At 47.0% G+C, this 17,972-nt stretch overlaps 1 protein-coding gene across 3 annotated transcripts in view; it reads right to left on the bottom strand.

Annotated features, from left to right (window-relative positions):
* Positions 1–17,972, bottom strand: part of TMEM201 (transmembrane protein 201) — a 353,510-nt gene that overhangs the window by 322,855 nt on the left and 12,683 nt on the right. For all 3 annotated transcript variants that reach the window (XM_069610021.1, XM_069610022.1, XM_069610023.1), the window contains exons 2-3: positions 14,147–14,267; positions 6,270–6,464 (exon numbers count right to left, since the gene is read on the bottom strand). In XM_069610021.1, the coding sequence (XP_069466122.1) occupies positions 6,270–6,464; positions 14,147–14,267 (316 nt within the window). The remainder of the gene's footprint in view (positions 1–6,269; positions 6,465–14,146; positions 14,268–17,972) is intronic.

Here is a 17,972-nt window from a genome sequence, read left to right on the forward strand (position 1 = left end):
GTTCCGGGTATCAAATCTATTTGACAGTCGTAAGACCTATGAGGAGGCAGGGTGTTAGCTTGTCCTGGTATTCGGGAGGTAATTTGGGAACCTCCACCGAAGAGATTGCCGCCAGTGAAACATCAGGCCTAGGATAACACGTGGTAAAACATTCTGGAAACTGAACCGTCTTTGCTCGCCAATCGATCTGAGGATTGTGCTTCTCTAACCAAGGGATTCCCAGAATGATCTGGAACTGAGGAGCCTTGATCACATCAAACACGATTCTCTCCCGGTGTCCATCTTGACTCACTAGCGTCACTTCTTGGGTGGCATGCGTTACTGGTCCGGAGGCTATCTCCGTGCCATCCACAGTAGTAATGGTCTTTTACAGCCTTAGGGACAAGGGGTAGATTCATCCTTTATACCATTTCACGGTCCACATAATTACCGATTGCTCCACTGTCAATGTAAGCTTCAATTGCATGCAAACGATCCGGACGTTCAGGACTAATGAGGACCATGGGTACCACGAAATGCGAGGTCACGGGACAGATCTTAACGCTCGGCAAGAGGACCTCTACTCTTGTCGGGCTAGGTCGTTTCCCTGCTCAGAATTTGTGGTACAGGTATCCGCGGCTCCTACAGCCTTCTTAGCTGGTTTCACTGGACAGTCCCGAAGAAAGTGTCCCGAGTTTCCGCAATAGAGGCATAATTGCAGCTGCCTTCTTCTTTCCCGCTCTTTCTGGGTTAAAGGTCCTTTCATGCCCCCTATTTGCATGGGTTCCACCGTGTCAGCTCCCCTAGTAGAGGTTTGTGGTTTAGAAAACACTCGGGTATCAAATTTGGAACGATCTGCCTTCCTGTTCTGTAGTCCGTGGTCCAATTGGACAACTAAGTCAATATAGTCTGAGCATTCTTGTGGAGGATTCACAACTTGAGCTAACACATCCTTGAGCTCTCCACGCAGGCCTCTGTAGAAAAGCGTTATTCTCGGGCCATTGAGTTTCCACTATAAATCTGTTGAATGAGGCTGTATAAGTCAAGAGGTCTTGATTACCCTGTCGTAATGAAAGAAGTTCATTGTCCAAGGTGTGTCTCTCTCTCTCTCTCTTCTTCTCCCCCCCCCCCCCAGGTCAAAGTGCTCACCTTAGATAGGTGAATGCTGTGCTCTCCATCTGCGTCCGGTGCAGGGTGCCGTTGCCAGATCCTTCACTGATGAAACATTGGCCTCTTGTATTCCGAGGATGGTTACCGTCGTTATCTGCACGAGCGGTGAGTTTCTGGACACCTTTTGTCTTTAAATGCGTGGCACGTTAATATTGAAGACTCTGTATAATGCTTTACCCTTATGTATTGCAGGACTCTTAGGATGGAAGATGGAGTGAAGCGCCTGGAAATTCGTAAGTATGGCAAGCGCTCTAACTGTCTCTTTCCTTGCAGCTTAGTTCATGTTAAAGAGACGCCGGAGTATTCGCAGGCGTTTTATTGCGACGAGCGTGATGGGCGTGAGTAAATACCTGCTTAATGTCTTTTTCTTTTGTCTTTCAGATGTTGGTTTGCAGCACCGGAGTCAGTGGAATGCTAGTAAGTTTTAACTATACTTTGTCTTCACAGGCGGCGATGCAGAATGAAGAAATCCGGAATTCACGGCGTGCCGGTAAGTAGAACAATGCTTTTGTCTTTGCAGGCGAAGGTGCAGCGTGAAGACACGGCCGCTGCTGATGGATCAGGTGAGAAAGCACTGTGTGTAAAGTTTGTCTTGCTAACCTGTTGTTTCTTGTCTTTTGCAGGTGCTGATGATGACTGGATACAGGAATGGTAAGTATAATTCTTGCAGGTTCAGGATCGAAAGACGCGAAGCACGTTTCATCTATCGGGTGTGGTTTAAATAGCCTTCTTCCACGGCCCCGCCTAGGTAAGAAAAGAGTTCCAGTTTCCAGAAGAGTTCCAGTGCTGTATCCAGGGAGTGGAGCTGCCCCACCCAGGTAAGAAAGTAGTTCCTGTTCACAGAGGGCTTCTAAGTGGCTGGTAAGTAAGCAGCATGGTCTGCTGCAGGTAAGTCCACCCAAGCACTTTCACACTAATTATGAGCCCGGCGCTTCCAGTGCCGGGACCGATGGTTTTGATGAGCCTGGTGCCACCGGCGCCAGGACAGGGTCCAAAAGGTCCCAGTAGGGACCGGCTGGTGGCTAGGGTTAGGGGCCTGCTTCCAAGGACGTTGGGCTGGTCCTGGCTCCTTGGAAACAGTGATCATGACATTATCCCTGGCCCCTGCACCTGGCAATCAAGCCCAACGCAATGATTCCTCATCACCACACCTGCACAGCTTTTGTTTTTCAGCCTCTTAGCACACTGCCATTGGAAAGGAACTCCCTCCTCCACATACCCCAAATCTCCCCCTCCCTTCAATACCCCAAAATTAAATCCATAGCCAATGTCCAGCCTTCAAATCACCCCTATCCAGGGAAGGAGCACCAGAAGGCACCATAAGAGTCATCCCCCCCCCCCCAACATGCTCCCCGCCCCCCCAATACTGCTCCTCTGCATCAAGATATGTTTATAACTATGCAGTGTACTGTTCCAGCCAGCCTCAAAGAAGCCTGGGTACTCCCCCTCTTGAAATTAAATCCCTTGACCCAGCCATCCCTGCAAACTATGGGCCAATCACCACTGTCCCATTCTTCCTAAATATCTTGGACCGAGCTACCTACAAGTTCAGCAGTTCCTGGAGGACAATCACATCCTAGGGAAGCGTCAATCTGGGTTTTTGCCCAAGGCACAGCACCGAATCTGCCCTGCTCAATCTAAAAAAATCAATTAGATGAGATCAGGGACTAAGGCAAGTCTGCACTGCTCCTAGACCTTTCTGCAGCATTTGACTTGGTCAACCACCAGATCCTCTGCCACCACCTCACCACCCACGCTCTTTTCTCACCCTCAGCCACTGCCTGGATAGCTTCTTCCCTTAATTGAAGAGTGATGAGTCTTCTCAGAGATCGCCAACGCCTCTCCTATCACCTGTGGTCTGCCACAAGGATCTTGCATTGCCCAGACGCTGTACAGTATTTTTATACAAGGGACCTATTCCACATTTTAGATTCACTCGACATAGCTTACACCAACTATGCCGATGACACACACATCTTGATTCCCCTCTCAGGCAACTACATAGAAGACTCCCTCAACACAATGTATTCCACAATGCAGACCTGGATGACAGCCAATCACCTCTGTCTCAACAGCGACAAGAAAGAAATCCAGATTGCTGGATTCCTCTAGCGCCCTCAAGTCCCTCAATCAATACATGACCTTCACAATCGATCGATTCCTGTCTCTAATACTCTAAAGAACCTGGGGGTCTACCTAGACTCCTCACTCACTATCTCTAGACAAGTAAGTGCCATTGCCTCCTCGGCAGCCTACGCTACCAAGGTCCTCACTGCAGCAAGACCCTTCCTCTCTAAGAACAACTGCTGTCTTACCATTGACCGCACAATCATAAGCTCAAAGATTGATTATTGCAATATCCTATTCAATTCAATGGCACCTCCTCCAGAAATATACTCAAACTTCAAGTAATCCAGAACAACGCCCTCATAGCTGCCCTTATCAACCCAAAAAGAGAGCACATCTCGGTAGCTAGAAGAGATGCACACTGGCTCCCCATCCAAGAGCGGATCATTTTCACACAGCACTACCGTGCCTCTCCAAAAGAATTGCCAAAGCCCATTTCTCCAGACCCTCAAGGACACCCTACACAGGCAGACTAATTGTACCCAAAGTGAAAAGATGCAAAGCCGGAAGTTCCAGCTTCCCCTACCTTGCTGCCAAACTCTGGAACAACCGGTCACCCTCTGAGGGCAGAGAAATCCTACTGGATCTTCCGCAAAGCATTCAAAACTCAGCTATTTTAACTAAAACAGAATTCCCCCTTTCGCTCCTTCCTAGGAAACCCCCCCCCCCCCCCGTCCAAGCACCCATCGCCCTGTTCTGTAGGATTATTGGCTCACAGTTTTAATTCCTATGTATTTTTCTGTATGTTTCCCATGATAACTGCCACTGGGTCACCCCCCCCCCCTCACCATGTACATGTATGAATCTAGGCCAGAATCGCTCTAGCTTATCTAGTACGTTGTAACTGCAACAGCACCTCAATGCCTACAGGTTGTATGTGCGCTTTACAAATGAAATAATAAATACATTTCAGCTTCTGGGTATAAATGTACATTACTTAATATTGTTTGTGTTGTCGTCCCTTTTCAATGTTCCCAGGTTAATCCTTCCTTACCAAATTAAGCACATACCCCTTCTGCTTTAGTAAAACCCCTTTTATAGGGTTTGTGTCCCTCACTCCTAATGTTCCTTGTACATGAATTCTAATCGAAGTACACCCTCTCCTGCTCAAAAACACAAAGCATGAACTGCCAAAATCTTTTCTACTATTCTAAGGCGATGAATCCTATTACTTTTCGCTTCCCGTATAATTACTGAGCAATTTGTCACACCAGAGGGTGTACACATCAGTGTTTTTGTCTAACAAAAGTTAGGCTTGTTGATGAGTCCCAACAAGAAGGCAACGTGAAGCCAAAGGGGTTCCTCCAATCAGACTATACTTTACTCCCGCCAAGCTACACCACTCCCCAGCATTAGCAGTTCAGCTTCACAACAAACCTTCACCTTCCCTTTTAGCTTAGCTGTAAAGCAGCTTGCCTGAAGATCACCACCACTGGACCCATTCCTGCACCCTTCACCATCCCTCTCCAACACCCCCCCACCATCACCCCCATCATCAACCCTGCCTTGCGGGAACCAAAAGGTTTGTGCCCGGAAACACCAGAAAACCTCTAACTGAAATGTCCCTGCATTCAGAGAGGCACTTTGATATCACCAAGCTGCAGCCCCCCACTCAATCTTAAAATTGAACCTTTACTTTTTAAGGACCAGTGACCCCGCTCAGCCAGTCAATTTCACCCACTGCTTTCTAGGGCAGACTAGCTCACAGTTGGGAAAATACAGGTGCCCAAGAAAATCTAAAAACACATTTGACTATTTCCTGTGTGCCAGAAGGGTAGGTTAGGCTCTCAATCACAAACTCTGAAAATGCTCTTTTTAAACAAATCTACTTTCATGCAACCCGCACATAATTTGACACTGCGTTTATGTGTGTTGCACAGCAGGTGCCCTGGCTGCATAGAGGGACCATGGACATTGGTTGCGTTCCTGAGAGTTGCCTTTAAAAACGTGGCATTGTTTGTGGTGTTGGCCAAGCCGCCTTTGTGTCCAGGACTGCAATTCCCACGATTTTAGGCACCTCCCTCTCAAGAAGTGATCAGGAGCGCGCCTCCCCCACAGCGAGGCTGGTCCCCAGAAACAAGAGTGTTCGAAACAAGGCTGAGCAGCCTCACGGATCGCGTTCCTCTGTGAAGGCGTTTTCGTGCCTTCCCAGAGTCTAGTTTCTAAGGTCAACTCGGGCTTCTGATGCTGGCTGTAATGGACCATCTTGTGGATTTGCACTTGGTACTTCGCTCCGGTTTGCTAAAGCAGTCACTTTGCCGGTATACAACCTGAAAAGTGACAGCCTGCTCTTTTAGATTGCTCCTTTTTGGATTTGGTTTTCTCTTCAATATTCCTTGCTGTGTTCAGCTCCACCACATCACTTCTGCCTAATCCTGCCACTATATATTGCAGGGTTCCAGTCTTCCTTAGGTTGCTCCCTTGTGTCATTGGGTCCATGCAGACTTTTAGGGATTTGTGGGCAATGTTATTTGGACGCACATTCCTTCAGATAGTGCACAGTCCTTTTCAGAGGGATAGAGAGGAAGGGTTGTGTGTATAGGATTTGCATCCACCATACTCGCATTGCCCAGTTTGTTTTTCTTTGCAGCTATGGGATGCTGTCTAGCAGTTTCCTCTCAAACACCTGGTTGTTTTTTTGGTGCTTCACCTTATGGCCGTGGGGTTAGGGGAAAAAATCTTGTTGTCCTACTTGAGAGTTCAACCTCAGTGAGTTGGAAACAAAGATTGTTTTTTATTCTACCCGCGGGGACGTTCGCCTTCTAAACCACCCAATAACACTCCACCTCCAGTAGTTAACCTATACTCCGTCACTGCTACCACTAGCGGAGCCTTGGAAAGCTAAATGGAAAACCTGATATCTAACTGTAGACCAGTACCCATCACCCACCGAGCTCCACGGATTAAAGAAATCACCACACACACACAATCAAAAAAAATTGATGAAAACACAAAACTGGGCCATGAACCTACTGAAATTTAACGGCACTCACCTCATCTCTGGGCTGAAAGGACGCCAACTGCCTGACCTTAGCAGTCTGATTGTTGCAACATTTTTTGCACAGGAGGAGATGACTGTTGACCCACTGCTGTGGCTTGGCTACGTCACAGAAGCTGGTCTCTCCCGAAACCACATGATTGAGATTCTCCATAAACTGAGCTGGGATTGGCTTATTATAGTCTCCATTCTGACAAAGAAAGAAACAGTTACTGAAGGAAATATTGCACTATACAAATGTATGATGTACAAAGAATTGTATGGAATGTCCTTTTCGCCAACCTGCATTTATACACATCTAGACTGGCCAGCACACCTCAGATCAATGGATAAGATCATCCGCCCTATTAGGTTGCGTCAATGGCAGGATTGGGATATACAATTTGCGCATAAGAACAATGGACTGGGAAGGTCCCAATACATTTCCCCAAAGGATCCCAGACATCATTATACTTAATACAAGCGTGTCATTTTTCTCTCAGACTACATTCATCTGACCAAGCCAATCAGCATGGAGGAAATAATCAAAAATTATTTTTGAATCAGAGATTCTGTCAATGTTTAGTTTGTTGATTTGTAACGCGCACCTAACCCTAAGGTAACTGGGCGCTTGAGTTTATGACAGTTACAGATGCATACATATAACAGAAAGCAGTGCTAGTTACAGGTTTAGTAGGCTAGCATATTAATGCAGATAAGTGCAGAGAGTGGTCGCCGGCCGTTACATTTTGGTCGACAGTGCAGGAAGTAAGAGGACATCAAGAACAATATGATTGTGTTATGTTGGTTGAGGAGTGAAGATAAGCCAGGGGCCTGTTAGCGTTTCTTCTGAAAGAGCCAGTTCTTCACTTGGGCTCTGAAGGAACAGAAGGATTGTTTGGCTCCAATCGTAGGAGGGAGTGAATGCCAGCATTTGGCGGCCAAGACTGGGAAGCTGGCCCCTCCTGCCGTTTTTAGTTTATACCTCGGGATATTGAGGCAATGAAAGTAGAAGGATCTGGTAGGTCTGGCTGGCTCATTTCAGGAGGATTTGTCCGAGAGGTATTTCAGGTCAGAGTTAGACAGACATTTGTGCGTGATAACTAGAGTACGGAGCATGATTCTGTCGCGCAGCGGGAATCCTGTCTGAAGCTTGAAATGTGGTTTGATCTTGGGATGTAAGGCATTATTCTGCAAGACCTGGAGTCTATTGAGATTACGTTTTGTGGAGCCTAGGAAGAGTGTTACAGTAATCTAGCTTTGATAAGACTAGAGCCCTGGCTAGCGTGATGCAGCTATTGGGGGACAGGTAGGATTTGCTAGCATTAATCAGTTTGTTGGTATAAGCAGTTGAAGAGGCTGTGGCGTTCACTTGTTTCTTCAGTGAGAGAGTAGAGTCTAGGTATACTCCTAGCGTTTTTACCTCTTTTTCCTAGCGCTTTGACCTCATTTACCACTTTGATAGTATTCCCTTCAATGCTGAAAGAGGTGTACCGCAGGTCCAGTTTGTTTAGACGTGCAAGGGATCCAATGATCAGGTGCTCCGTCTTATCATTAAGACACAAACTGTGCACTGCCATCCAAGCTTGGATTTCCAGGTAGAGGTCATTAATCAGGGTGGCGTCATATTCATAGTCCCCTGAGAGCGTGATGAGAACCTGGATATCACCTGCGCAATTCATGTAAGTGGCAGCCATGTTGTCAAGACGATCAAAGAGCAGCTTTGTGAATGGGTTATAGAGCGTCGGGGAGACGCATGAGCCTTGGGGTACTCCAGGGTGTATGGGGATTGGCTCAGCTGACACTGGAGGTGCGAATACCCTAGTGGTTCGGTTGGAGAGGAAGGATTGGATCCAGTCAGAGGCGTTTGTGGAGAGGTGTTCTGTGAGGATCTGGTGATCGACCAGATCGAATGCCGCAGACAGGTCCAGCAACAGAAGTATGGCCAGATTGCCCTTATCTTTGGCTTCGTCCATTTGGATTTTTCGGTCCAGAAGGGCTGTTTCTGTGCTGTGTCTCGGTCTGAAGCCAGATTGGCGAAGGCCTAGTAGGTGGTTGTCCTCCAGATGTTTTTGGATCTGGAGGTAGGCCACTCTATCCAGTATTTTTAGGAGGAATGGGACAGTGGTAATGGGCCTGTAATATTGGGCAGGGTGGTTTTTTATTTTTGAGGAGCGGCATAACCCTAGCCTCCTTGAGGTTGATTGGGACAGAGCTGGCGTGGAATGAGGTGTTAATCATGATGGCAATGAAGGGGGCCAAATCCTTGGTGCCTTCCTTGATTTTTGGGGGCGGGACAGATGTCTCCCTGGCATTTTTAAGGTTTTAGGCCTAAAATGATGTTCTCCACTTCCTTCGGAGTGACTGAAGAGAAGAAGGGAGGGCAGGTCGGAGGGTCCCTCGGGATGTTAGTGTTGGAGCTATTGGCCAGACTTGTTTCTTTGGTCTCCATTTTTGTTTGTAACAGTCATTTTGTCCGTAAGAGCCTTCTGAATTTTGGCACACCAAGCTGCATCCTTGACGCAGGTTTCAGTTGGTGGGGCTGGGGTTTCTAACTCCCGCAGGATGCTGAAGAGTTCCATAGAACCCGATTTAGCATTGTGGATTCTGTTATAGGTCTCTTTTTTGCTGTTGAGGATGGCCGATTGTATGAGGTGGCCGCAGACGTGAACGCTGCCTTGTTAGGCACGGTAGATGATTTTCTCCACAGGGCTTCAGCCGCTATTTTGGAGTTGCAGAGGGTTTTTAGTTCAGTCGTCAACCATTTATTAAGGTGGGCTACTGGTTTTGCTTTTTTTTTTTTAGTTTGATCAGGGCGATATTGTTTATGGCTAGTTCAAGGGTTTCATTGTAAAGGTCCCCTATTTTATCTGGGTCAAGGTCATTGCAATTAGGTTTTAAAATGGCATTAAGCAGAGAACCTAGGTTTTGAAGCGTTATGTTCCGGTTACTTCTGGAAAGAATTTGACGGGCCATGGTGGAGCCAGAGTTGGTAAGTGCATTCTTCTGAACAGAGAAGGAGATGCAGTGATGGTCTGACCATGCCATGGGATCATTCTAGAGGACTGTGGTAGCGCAATTGAGATCTGCCAGCCAGTCCAGTGTTCTGCCCTGGTTGTGCTTTGGCTCCAGAATACGATGTTTGAAACCCAACTGGGAAATGGAATTTTCCAACACAGTGGCGTTGGTGTCGCTAGGGTAGTGCAGGCCTAGGTTGAAGTCTCTGAGCAGGATGATCTGGGAGCCTGGTTTGGCGTTTAGAGTTAGGTCTGTAATGTCGCCCTTGAAGGATGAAATGGGGCCTGGAGGTCGGTAGATTAGGTGCAATAGTACGGTTTGAGTTGTTGAAATGGGGAGTTTAGCTGAAAGAAGTTCAGCTGAAGGGAAGCAAACATGAGGCGCAGCTCTGAGACCAAGGTGGGTTTTGGCGATGAAGGCCACATCCCCTCTTTTGCCAGCGTCTCTGTCTGACCCAATTATGGTGTAACCCTCAGAGAGAGCAGGGCCTGCAGCCTGGTACAGCCAGGGTTCGATGATGGCAAGGAAGTCTAGGTCGTTTGTGGAAATTAAATCAGCAATATCGAGTGCATGTGCAATCATCGATCGTGCATTGATAAGGGCTCCTTTGATGGTAGGAGAGGCTTGATGGGAGGCTGGCGAGTGCAAGGGTGTAAGTGGTGTTGTGCTAGTGTTATCGTTAAGTTTCAGCCATCCTGGTGGTAGGTATAGATGGGGTGCTGATGGAAGAGGGGGGCCGACTAGTGGTCTTGCCATTTATGAAGGGAGAACCTAATCTCTTGGTCCAGTGGGCAGGGTATCAGTGGAGTAGGTGGCATAGCAAAGAGTTTTATTTATTAACATTTATAGAGCGCACATCAGCCCTGAGGCATTGTGGCGCTGTTACATAACAGTGTGTTTTGGAAATACATACTTAGTTACAGGTAGTACATAAGACAAGCAGAGTTACGAAAGGCTAGGGGGTGAGGGTAGTGTTTTGTTGAAAAGTGTGGTTTTGAGGCCTTAGCGGAAAGCTGCAAGGGATGTCTCAGCTCTGAGTGCGTTGGGCAGAGTGTTCCAAAATGTGGGTGCTAAATGAGGAAAGCTGATCCCTCCCGCTTTAGCCCTTTTGATGGGCGGGATGCGCAACTGGTTGGCGTAGAGAGTTCTCTTGAGGCGCAAGGAGGTGTCTCTGATGATTGTTTCAGATAGGTAAGGGGGGGGGGCAGAGAGGCTCAACATGTATGTGTTAATATGAAGGTCTTAAAAGGCGATTCTCTCCTTTACCGGGAGTCAATGAGCAGCCCGTCTAGCCCGAGTAATCTCTTTTGGGGATATTGAGAGCTGCTTTAAGCGCATTATTCTGGACTATTTGGAGCCGCTTTAGGTTTTTGTCTACTAGAAGAGCATTGCAATAATCTAGTTTTGCTCCAATGGTAGCTCGAGCGATGGAGAGGCAGTTCTGGTTGGATAACAATGGTTTTATAGCATTTATTCGTTTGGTGGTGTGGGCAGAGGCGGAGGCAATGGCACTGACCTGTCATGTCAGAGTGGAATCTAGGAAAACCCCGAGGGTCTTCACTGAGGGGGAGACAGGGATGAAGGTATTGTCAATGGTGAAGTTACAGTATTTCTGGTTAAGTTTGGACAGAATTTCTTTGGAATTTAGGAGGAAGATCTCCATTGAGGCACAGTCCATTGTCTGCCATCCAGGCTAGGATGGTGGAGTAAATTTGGAGAAGGGTTGCAGAGTCTTGGTCGTACGAACCAGTAAGAGGGAGGAGTACTTGTGTGTCGTCGGCATAGTCGGTGTAAGCTATGCCGAGAGAATCCAGTTTGTGGAAGAAGGGCTTAGTAAAGAGGTTGTAGAGGGTCGGCGCTGTGCAAAAGTTCTGGGGCACTTCACAGTGGATGGTGGTAGGAGCTACGTTTGCCTGATCAGAGAAGACTTTCATGGCTCTGCCTTCTAAGATGGAGGTTATCCATGGGGTGGCCTGTTTGGAGAAGTGGGCTGCATTGGTGAGATCGGAGGTGAGAATCTTGTGATCAACGAGATCAAACGCGACTGACAGGTCCAAAAGTAATAGTAGGGCTGGTTTGCCTAGGTCCATTATCTTGGTTATTTGGTTCTTAAAAAGGTCCACGAGGGCAGTTTCAGTGCCATGGCCTTTACGGATTCCGGATTGCGTTTTACCTAGGATGGCGTTTGATTGTAAAAAGTGTTGGATCCGATTGTGAGCAGCTTTATCTAGGATTTTAAGGAGGAATGGGATGGTAGTTATTGGGTGGGATGAAGGATCTAGGGAAGGTTTTTTGAGAAGGGGCGGACACAGGCTTATTTTAGGCTGGACGGGACAGTACCTGTAGTATGATATGATGGGTTATTTATAACGCGCTTAGTACCCAGAGGTTTTAAGCGCGGACCCGGGGATCGAACCTGTGGTGCTCCGTGTCGTCTTGCTTCCAAGGCGAGCACATTGCCCCCGAGCTATCCTCCAGAGACCAAAATGTGGCATTAATGAATGCTGTGGAGAGGAGCTAGGGCGTCAGTGCAGTCTTTGATAATGTTGGGTGGACAGATGTCTCCTTTGCACACGGAGGGTTTAAGATGTTGGAGGAGGTCTAGGACTTCCAATTCAGAGATGTCTGAAGGAGAAGAGAGGGGTGGGAGGCTTATGCAGATGGGGGTGCTAGGAATAGCATGACGGTCAACCTTGGTAAGTGTTTGCGTTGGTATTCTATCTTGTAGAAGAGTAATTTTGTTTAGCAGGGCTGCCTTTATGCTGGAGCACCAGGATTCATCTCTGATAATCTCATCGGGGCTGGTGGGTGGGCTGATGAGGTCTTTAAAAATGGAGAACATTTTCTTAGATTTAGAGTTGGCGTTTGAGATCAGTAGGTTGAAGGCATTGGATTTAGCTTTGAATATAGCAGTTTTATATTGCGTTGATAGCCTTTTGAATTCTTCCTTGGTGGAATCACTGGGCTTGGACCGACAGTTGGCTAGAGCAATGCATTTGCTAGTGCGAAAGGGTTACAAGTCATCCGTGAACCAAGAGTTAGTGTGCATGGATTTTTTCTCTTTTTTTGCTTCCATTGGGGCTATGGTGTCAATGGCTCTGGTGAGAGTGCAAGAGTAGATGTCAGCGAGGGTGCAGGGGTTACTGACGAAGGGTGGCTCGAGTTCCTGGAAAGGAAGAAGGTTATCTTTTGTTAATTTTGTAGAGTTTCTGACCTTAGCTGGGGGAGCATAGGAGAGTACTTTAGTGGTAGGCTCAGCAGGGACGGAAAATTGGATGCAATTATGATCCGTCCATGAGTAAACTGAGTTGGAGATGATGGTGGATGAGCAGCTGAGGTCTGCCACCCAGTCGAGGGTACGGCCTTTACAGTGATTTGGGCAAGTGACCTTGTGTGAAACCAACATCTTTGAGTTCTTTGGCTAGGGCTGAGACTGCTTTGTCCTTAGGGTCACTGAGACCTAGATTGAGGTAACAGTAGGATGGTTTTTGTGGAATTTTTTAAAAGTTGTTTCTTAAAACGGAGGAGGTGCCCTTGGAAGTCTGCGGCAGTGCCGGAAGGCCTGTATACGATATGTATGTTTATAGTACAGTTAGGGGACACGGACAGTTTGGCTGAGAGGAGGTCGGCGTTGCCTTCCCAGGGGGGTGGTTATACAGCGTGATGGGGAGCTCATCCTTCTAATTAAGAGCTGCACATCCACCTTTTAAGAGTTGTCTGTCCTGTCAGAGAATTGAGTAACCCTGAGGGAGAGGAGAGCGAGAGAGATTGCTGGGCCAGATGCCTCTTGGATCCATTCTGCTGGGCTGAGGGGGCTGCTGGTATTAAGGTGATAGGCAGAGGTGGAGGCTTTGCGTGCTGTAAACTGGAGGAGAGGAGGTAGAAGGTTTTTGGGTGCAATGGACTGGAACAGGGGGAGGATGGAGGCCATGGTGAGCGCGACTGCCTAGGGAGACCATGATGATGTAAGAGGTGTAGACCTGATAACACAGCTAGGAATCACAGCTAGTTGATGTAGCAGTTGGCTAGCACGGCTGACTGTCGCGGTTGGGTGGTACTGCTAAGTGACGTAGCTAAATGTGATAGATGTCACTGCCAGAGAAACCCAAGTGACCGTAACAGTAGAGGGAACACTGCTGAATAAAGCACCCAGCTAATGTGGTTGTCCCAATCTTGTAGCACTGCAGAATAACACAACTAACTGGCACTGCTAAAATAACCCAGATGACAGGCACAGTTGAGAAACACTGCTGAGTAGAACAGTACAATGAATCAGTTGAGGAACATACATTGCTAAATAGTACAGCTATAAAAGTGGTTGTCCGAATGTAGTAGCACTGCAGGGTAACACACCTAAGCGGCACTGCTAAATGGCCCACGTGAGATGCACAGATGAGAAGCGCTGCTGAATAGTGCTGAATAGTACAGAACAATGAACATAATGTCCATTTTCAAGTCACTGCAAAGATGAGACTTGCAACGTGATGGCCTTTTGGATTAGGGAGAAGGTACTGGACATGGCTACTCTGTTTAAACAATGTTGCTTCATGCCTTCAATGAGAGGCTTGTAACAAGGTACAGAACAACATTGCCAGCCCAATTTACACAAAGGGTGCAACAGAAAAGCTGCAACACCCCTCCTATCAGAGACATTATAAATTGTGTACAAGTAGGATGGCCATGGCCATGTGCTTCAGAATATATTAAACCAGTGTACTGTATGGAAAAGGCACAGAAAAGACTAGAGCAAGCCTGGCCTCCTGCTTCCCAGACAGTTTTCTAACCAACCACCGGCATGTTTGTAGGTTGTAAGATCTAATCCAGGTAATGTCCTCAAATCCACCACTTCAATTCATGGGAGGCACTTAACCTTACCTCTTGGAAGCCATTATACTGCTCGCAATTGGGGCAGTCCCAGCAGTTCCTGTTGCCATATGGTACCACAGTGTCCTGGTTACAGAACCAACAGTTCACCTGAACATGGGTAGGTCTTCTCCTAGGCAAGGGGAGTAGGGTATGGACAAGACCAATGAAAACAAAATGAAATTAAAGGTTAGTTCACGGCCCCACTCAAACAATAATACTATTAGCTCAACCTCACGCGAAATAACAAAGCTCTCCGTTTCCCCCTGCTCCAAGCAAGTCACCAATTCCTGGACGTTCATTCTTGTATTTAAAATACAGAGCACAACTACAAGACCCAAAAGGCGAGACAAAAACAAAGGATAGATAACATTCTCATGCAGGTAATGGAAACATTTGAGAGCTGTGCACCATCACCCTCCTCGCCACCCAACCACAAACATAACGCTCACTGCACAGCCCTAGTGTAGTTACTGGGTTGTCAAGACTGGGTTAAGTGCGATATCTTCCATGCACACTGGAAGACACACCGTCCCTTTCTGCAGCATTCGCAAAACAACCCATGAACAGAATGTTTGGCGATATTAACTTGAATTAGCAGCACTCGTCCAACTTTCACAGGTGCAAAGATCAGACAAGGCAGCCCTCGCCAATGCCATGTGTTAAGAGTGCGAGTGGTTGGTAAGGGGGCTGCTGCAGCCCTTTAATAGCCATTTTAGTTAATTTGCAGGGGGACAACTACAACCAACTGTCGAGTCTGCTCAGAGTACAGGGCAGCTGCAAGTTCAAAACAGCTGCGAGATTGACTACAGAAAAACACACGAGACAGCTGCTTCCCAAACAAGACTTCATTCAATAAGCGCAGAGCAGCAGCTTCAGAATGGTGCAGCTCCTTCTCTTCACTACGATTACGGCAAGGACCAAAACAAAGTGGAAAAAGAAGAAAATAAAAGAGTGCAAGTTGGAGGCAGGGTGAACAAGCATTGCCAATGCCAGTGGGTTGGGCTTTTGTGTAGGCATGGGAAAGGCACTTACTAGGCCATTCCGTAGTGGTATTAACTGCCATTGATGGTAGCAGGTACAAACAGTGCGAGTACATGGGCATCTAATAGTGGTGCTTGGCAAATGTCTAATACACACAAGCCAAAACTGTTGGCTTTGCCGGCGCTCGTTTTTGTTTTTAACAATGAAGGACACACATAGTGCTTATAAATCGAGTGGCTGAAAGCAGACCTGGATACAAATTATTATTATTTTTTTTTTTAGCAAGTTTACAGCTCCAATTAAGTCATTAACTGTGAAAAACACTGGCAGGCACTTGGGGCTTGATTAAAGCGAGCTCAAAGAGGCCCCATAAGGAGGTGTTTCGAGAGGGGAGTGGCAGGAACTGCGTGGGCATGGCCAAAGGGATTAGCATGGCCATGGTTAGTCACTGGGTGGGCAAATAACCAAAACACACCTATAAACTGTGTCCATCCTCATATGCCATTTCTCCCTAGCTGTACTCGAATGCAACAGTTCCGTCTATAGGCGCCACCTAATAGCCCAAACGGAAAAGTAGTTGCACAACTCAGTATGTGTTAAAACTCTACATTCCAAAACATTGTAGTTTACATAATGCATACTCACAGTAGGTCTACTCTAAAACGTATTGCTTCCATGTTTCAGTACATTTTAGGTTAGTGTATTATAACTCGAACACTGGCAGGCTCTACAGTGAAAAGCACAGGAGTAGTAGGTCAGGAATTGTGGGGAAGCATAGATGAAGTGGCTGAACTGTTGATCGTGGGTACTCGCAGCCTGGACAGTGGGTTTCTGGTACTTAGGGAAGGAGCGATTGAGCAGAGTTAGAGCTAGGCCAGTTCCCTAGAAAATACGGTAGATGGCTAGGTACAGAGTGTTTTGAGGTGGCATGGCAGCGTGTGACCAGTGGCGCAACTACCATAGGGCAGAATGGGCTTTAGACCCCCCCCCCCCCGAAATTTTGGGTTATCTTCATTTAACCTGGCTGACCGCCAGAGCCCTGAAAGGACAGGGCAGATACATTAAACCGTGCCTGCGGCTGCACAGTTACAAAATGCTCTGAAAGTACAAACGTAAAACATTTAATTGTTGGCAACTGCGCTCGTATGCATACACTTTTAGGCGACTGAAATCGTGATGGGGTGTTCGCATGTCCAGGGAGTGATTGCGAGGATAGGGGTTGGGCGCAGGACACGGCTCATTCTGACAGAAATCCTTAGTTTCAAACGTGGAGCGAGTTAACCGCTGGTCATATTGAAGCTGCACCAGAATAGCGCCATTAGAATGTGTAAAGAAGTTAGACGCCCCCCACACAAGCAGGGGTGCCCCTCCCTCAAGTCTCCGATTAATAGCCCAAACTAAAAATGGTACTGAAGATCACACAAGACCCATTAATGAATAGAGACGAGTCACAAAGTGTGCTAGAACTAGAAGCATGGAATTATTGAAGAAGACTATTAGGGGGACACCGAATTAGGTAACATCGCACTGGTTAGTATTGGTTTGCAAACACGCTGAGTCACGCCACAACATAAACGTGCCTTTGGACGGTCTGCCAAGTGCTCTATGAGCCCGAAAACTGTGCGGTCAGAAGTGTCCTGTGTGCCAAGTGGGCTCCGAAGAGTCCGGCATCCTCAAATCACAACCGTTTGCAGCGAGTAAACGTCACAACGCATCTCCTCACTTATCTTCTATGAAGGGGACCAGGTGAACAATGTTTGGCACAGAAACGGTTGTGACATCCAGAGAATTGAAGAGTTCAAAGGCAATACCTCTCTGCAGAAAACACCACTATCAATGTAATGACACCATAGCTCTTTTACAACCGACTCGGTCTACATAACCCCACCTCCCCCAATGACATTTAAGCGTTATGCAGAATGTCATTTATTTCTGCCACCATGGCAACTGGCCTGCCACGTGGGTGAATATTCGTTTCCATATATTAGAAGGTGGAGATCGCCACCCCCTACTTAAGATAAAACCTTTAAGCACCACCTTTCCTCTAAATTCTGTTGCTAATAACGTTCGACTCACTGGACGGATTCGGATGACAGTTTCCAGGAAAATCCCGTTGCCTGCCTACTTCCATTGGTATCCAGTCAAAATATCTGAAACATAACAGAGTAGTAAATTTCAGAGTGGACCATAAAACCGAAAAAACAGTGACCATTAATTAAATAAAGGGTAGTGAGGTAAAGGGCTTAAAATGGGTCAGGATGGGGTTGGTGTGGCGTTTTAAGGGCTAAAAAACAAGGGGTTGTGAAGGGGACCTCCACCCCCAAATTAAGAAAAAGAACACAACAATCAGTGTCTTTTGAGAATTCTGTCCAGGATGAAATTTACCACTCTGTTGTCGGTAAGATCACATAACCCGTTCGGGTTTCCCAAAGAGAAAATGATGCAGTCATTAATGACTCGTAGCACAAAACCCATTGGACAAATGTACACACAATAAGAAACAAGTTGGGCACAACAAGGTGCAGCTTTTTCTTTTTTTGTTTGGTGTAAAATGAGTTAAATGATTGAAGGGAGTTACCCAACCCACATCATGGAGTTGGAAAAAAAAGAAAACATCTCCCATGGTGCGTTGCAACAGACACTTTTCAGAAATGAAAATCCACACTTTTTGCTCGATGCGAGCAATTATTGCAGGTAGCTGAAAAAGAAAAAAGTGCCTAAGGCGAGATTTGGAGGGTGGAACGGATTGGTTGCACATTAGGGTGGAGGTGGGAAAAAGCACCATATGAGCAGGAGTCGAAATTGCCAGGAGCTGGGAGGTATTTAGCTCCTGCTTGTAGCCTGGTCAGCTTCA

This window comes from Ambystoma mexicanum, chromosome 8 (assembly GCF_040938575.1).
Source record: "Ambystoma mexicanum isolate Mex_15411 chromosome 8, UKY_AmexF1_1, whole genome shotgun sequence".
NCBI lineage: Eukaryota > Metazoa > Chordata > Amphibia > Caudata > Ambystomatidae > Ambystoma > Ambystoma mexicanum.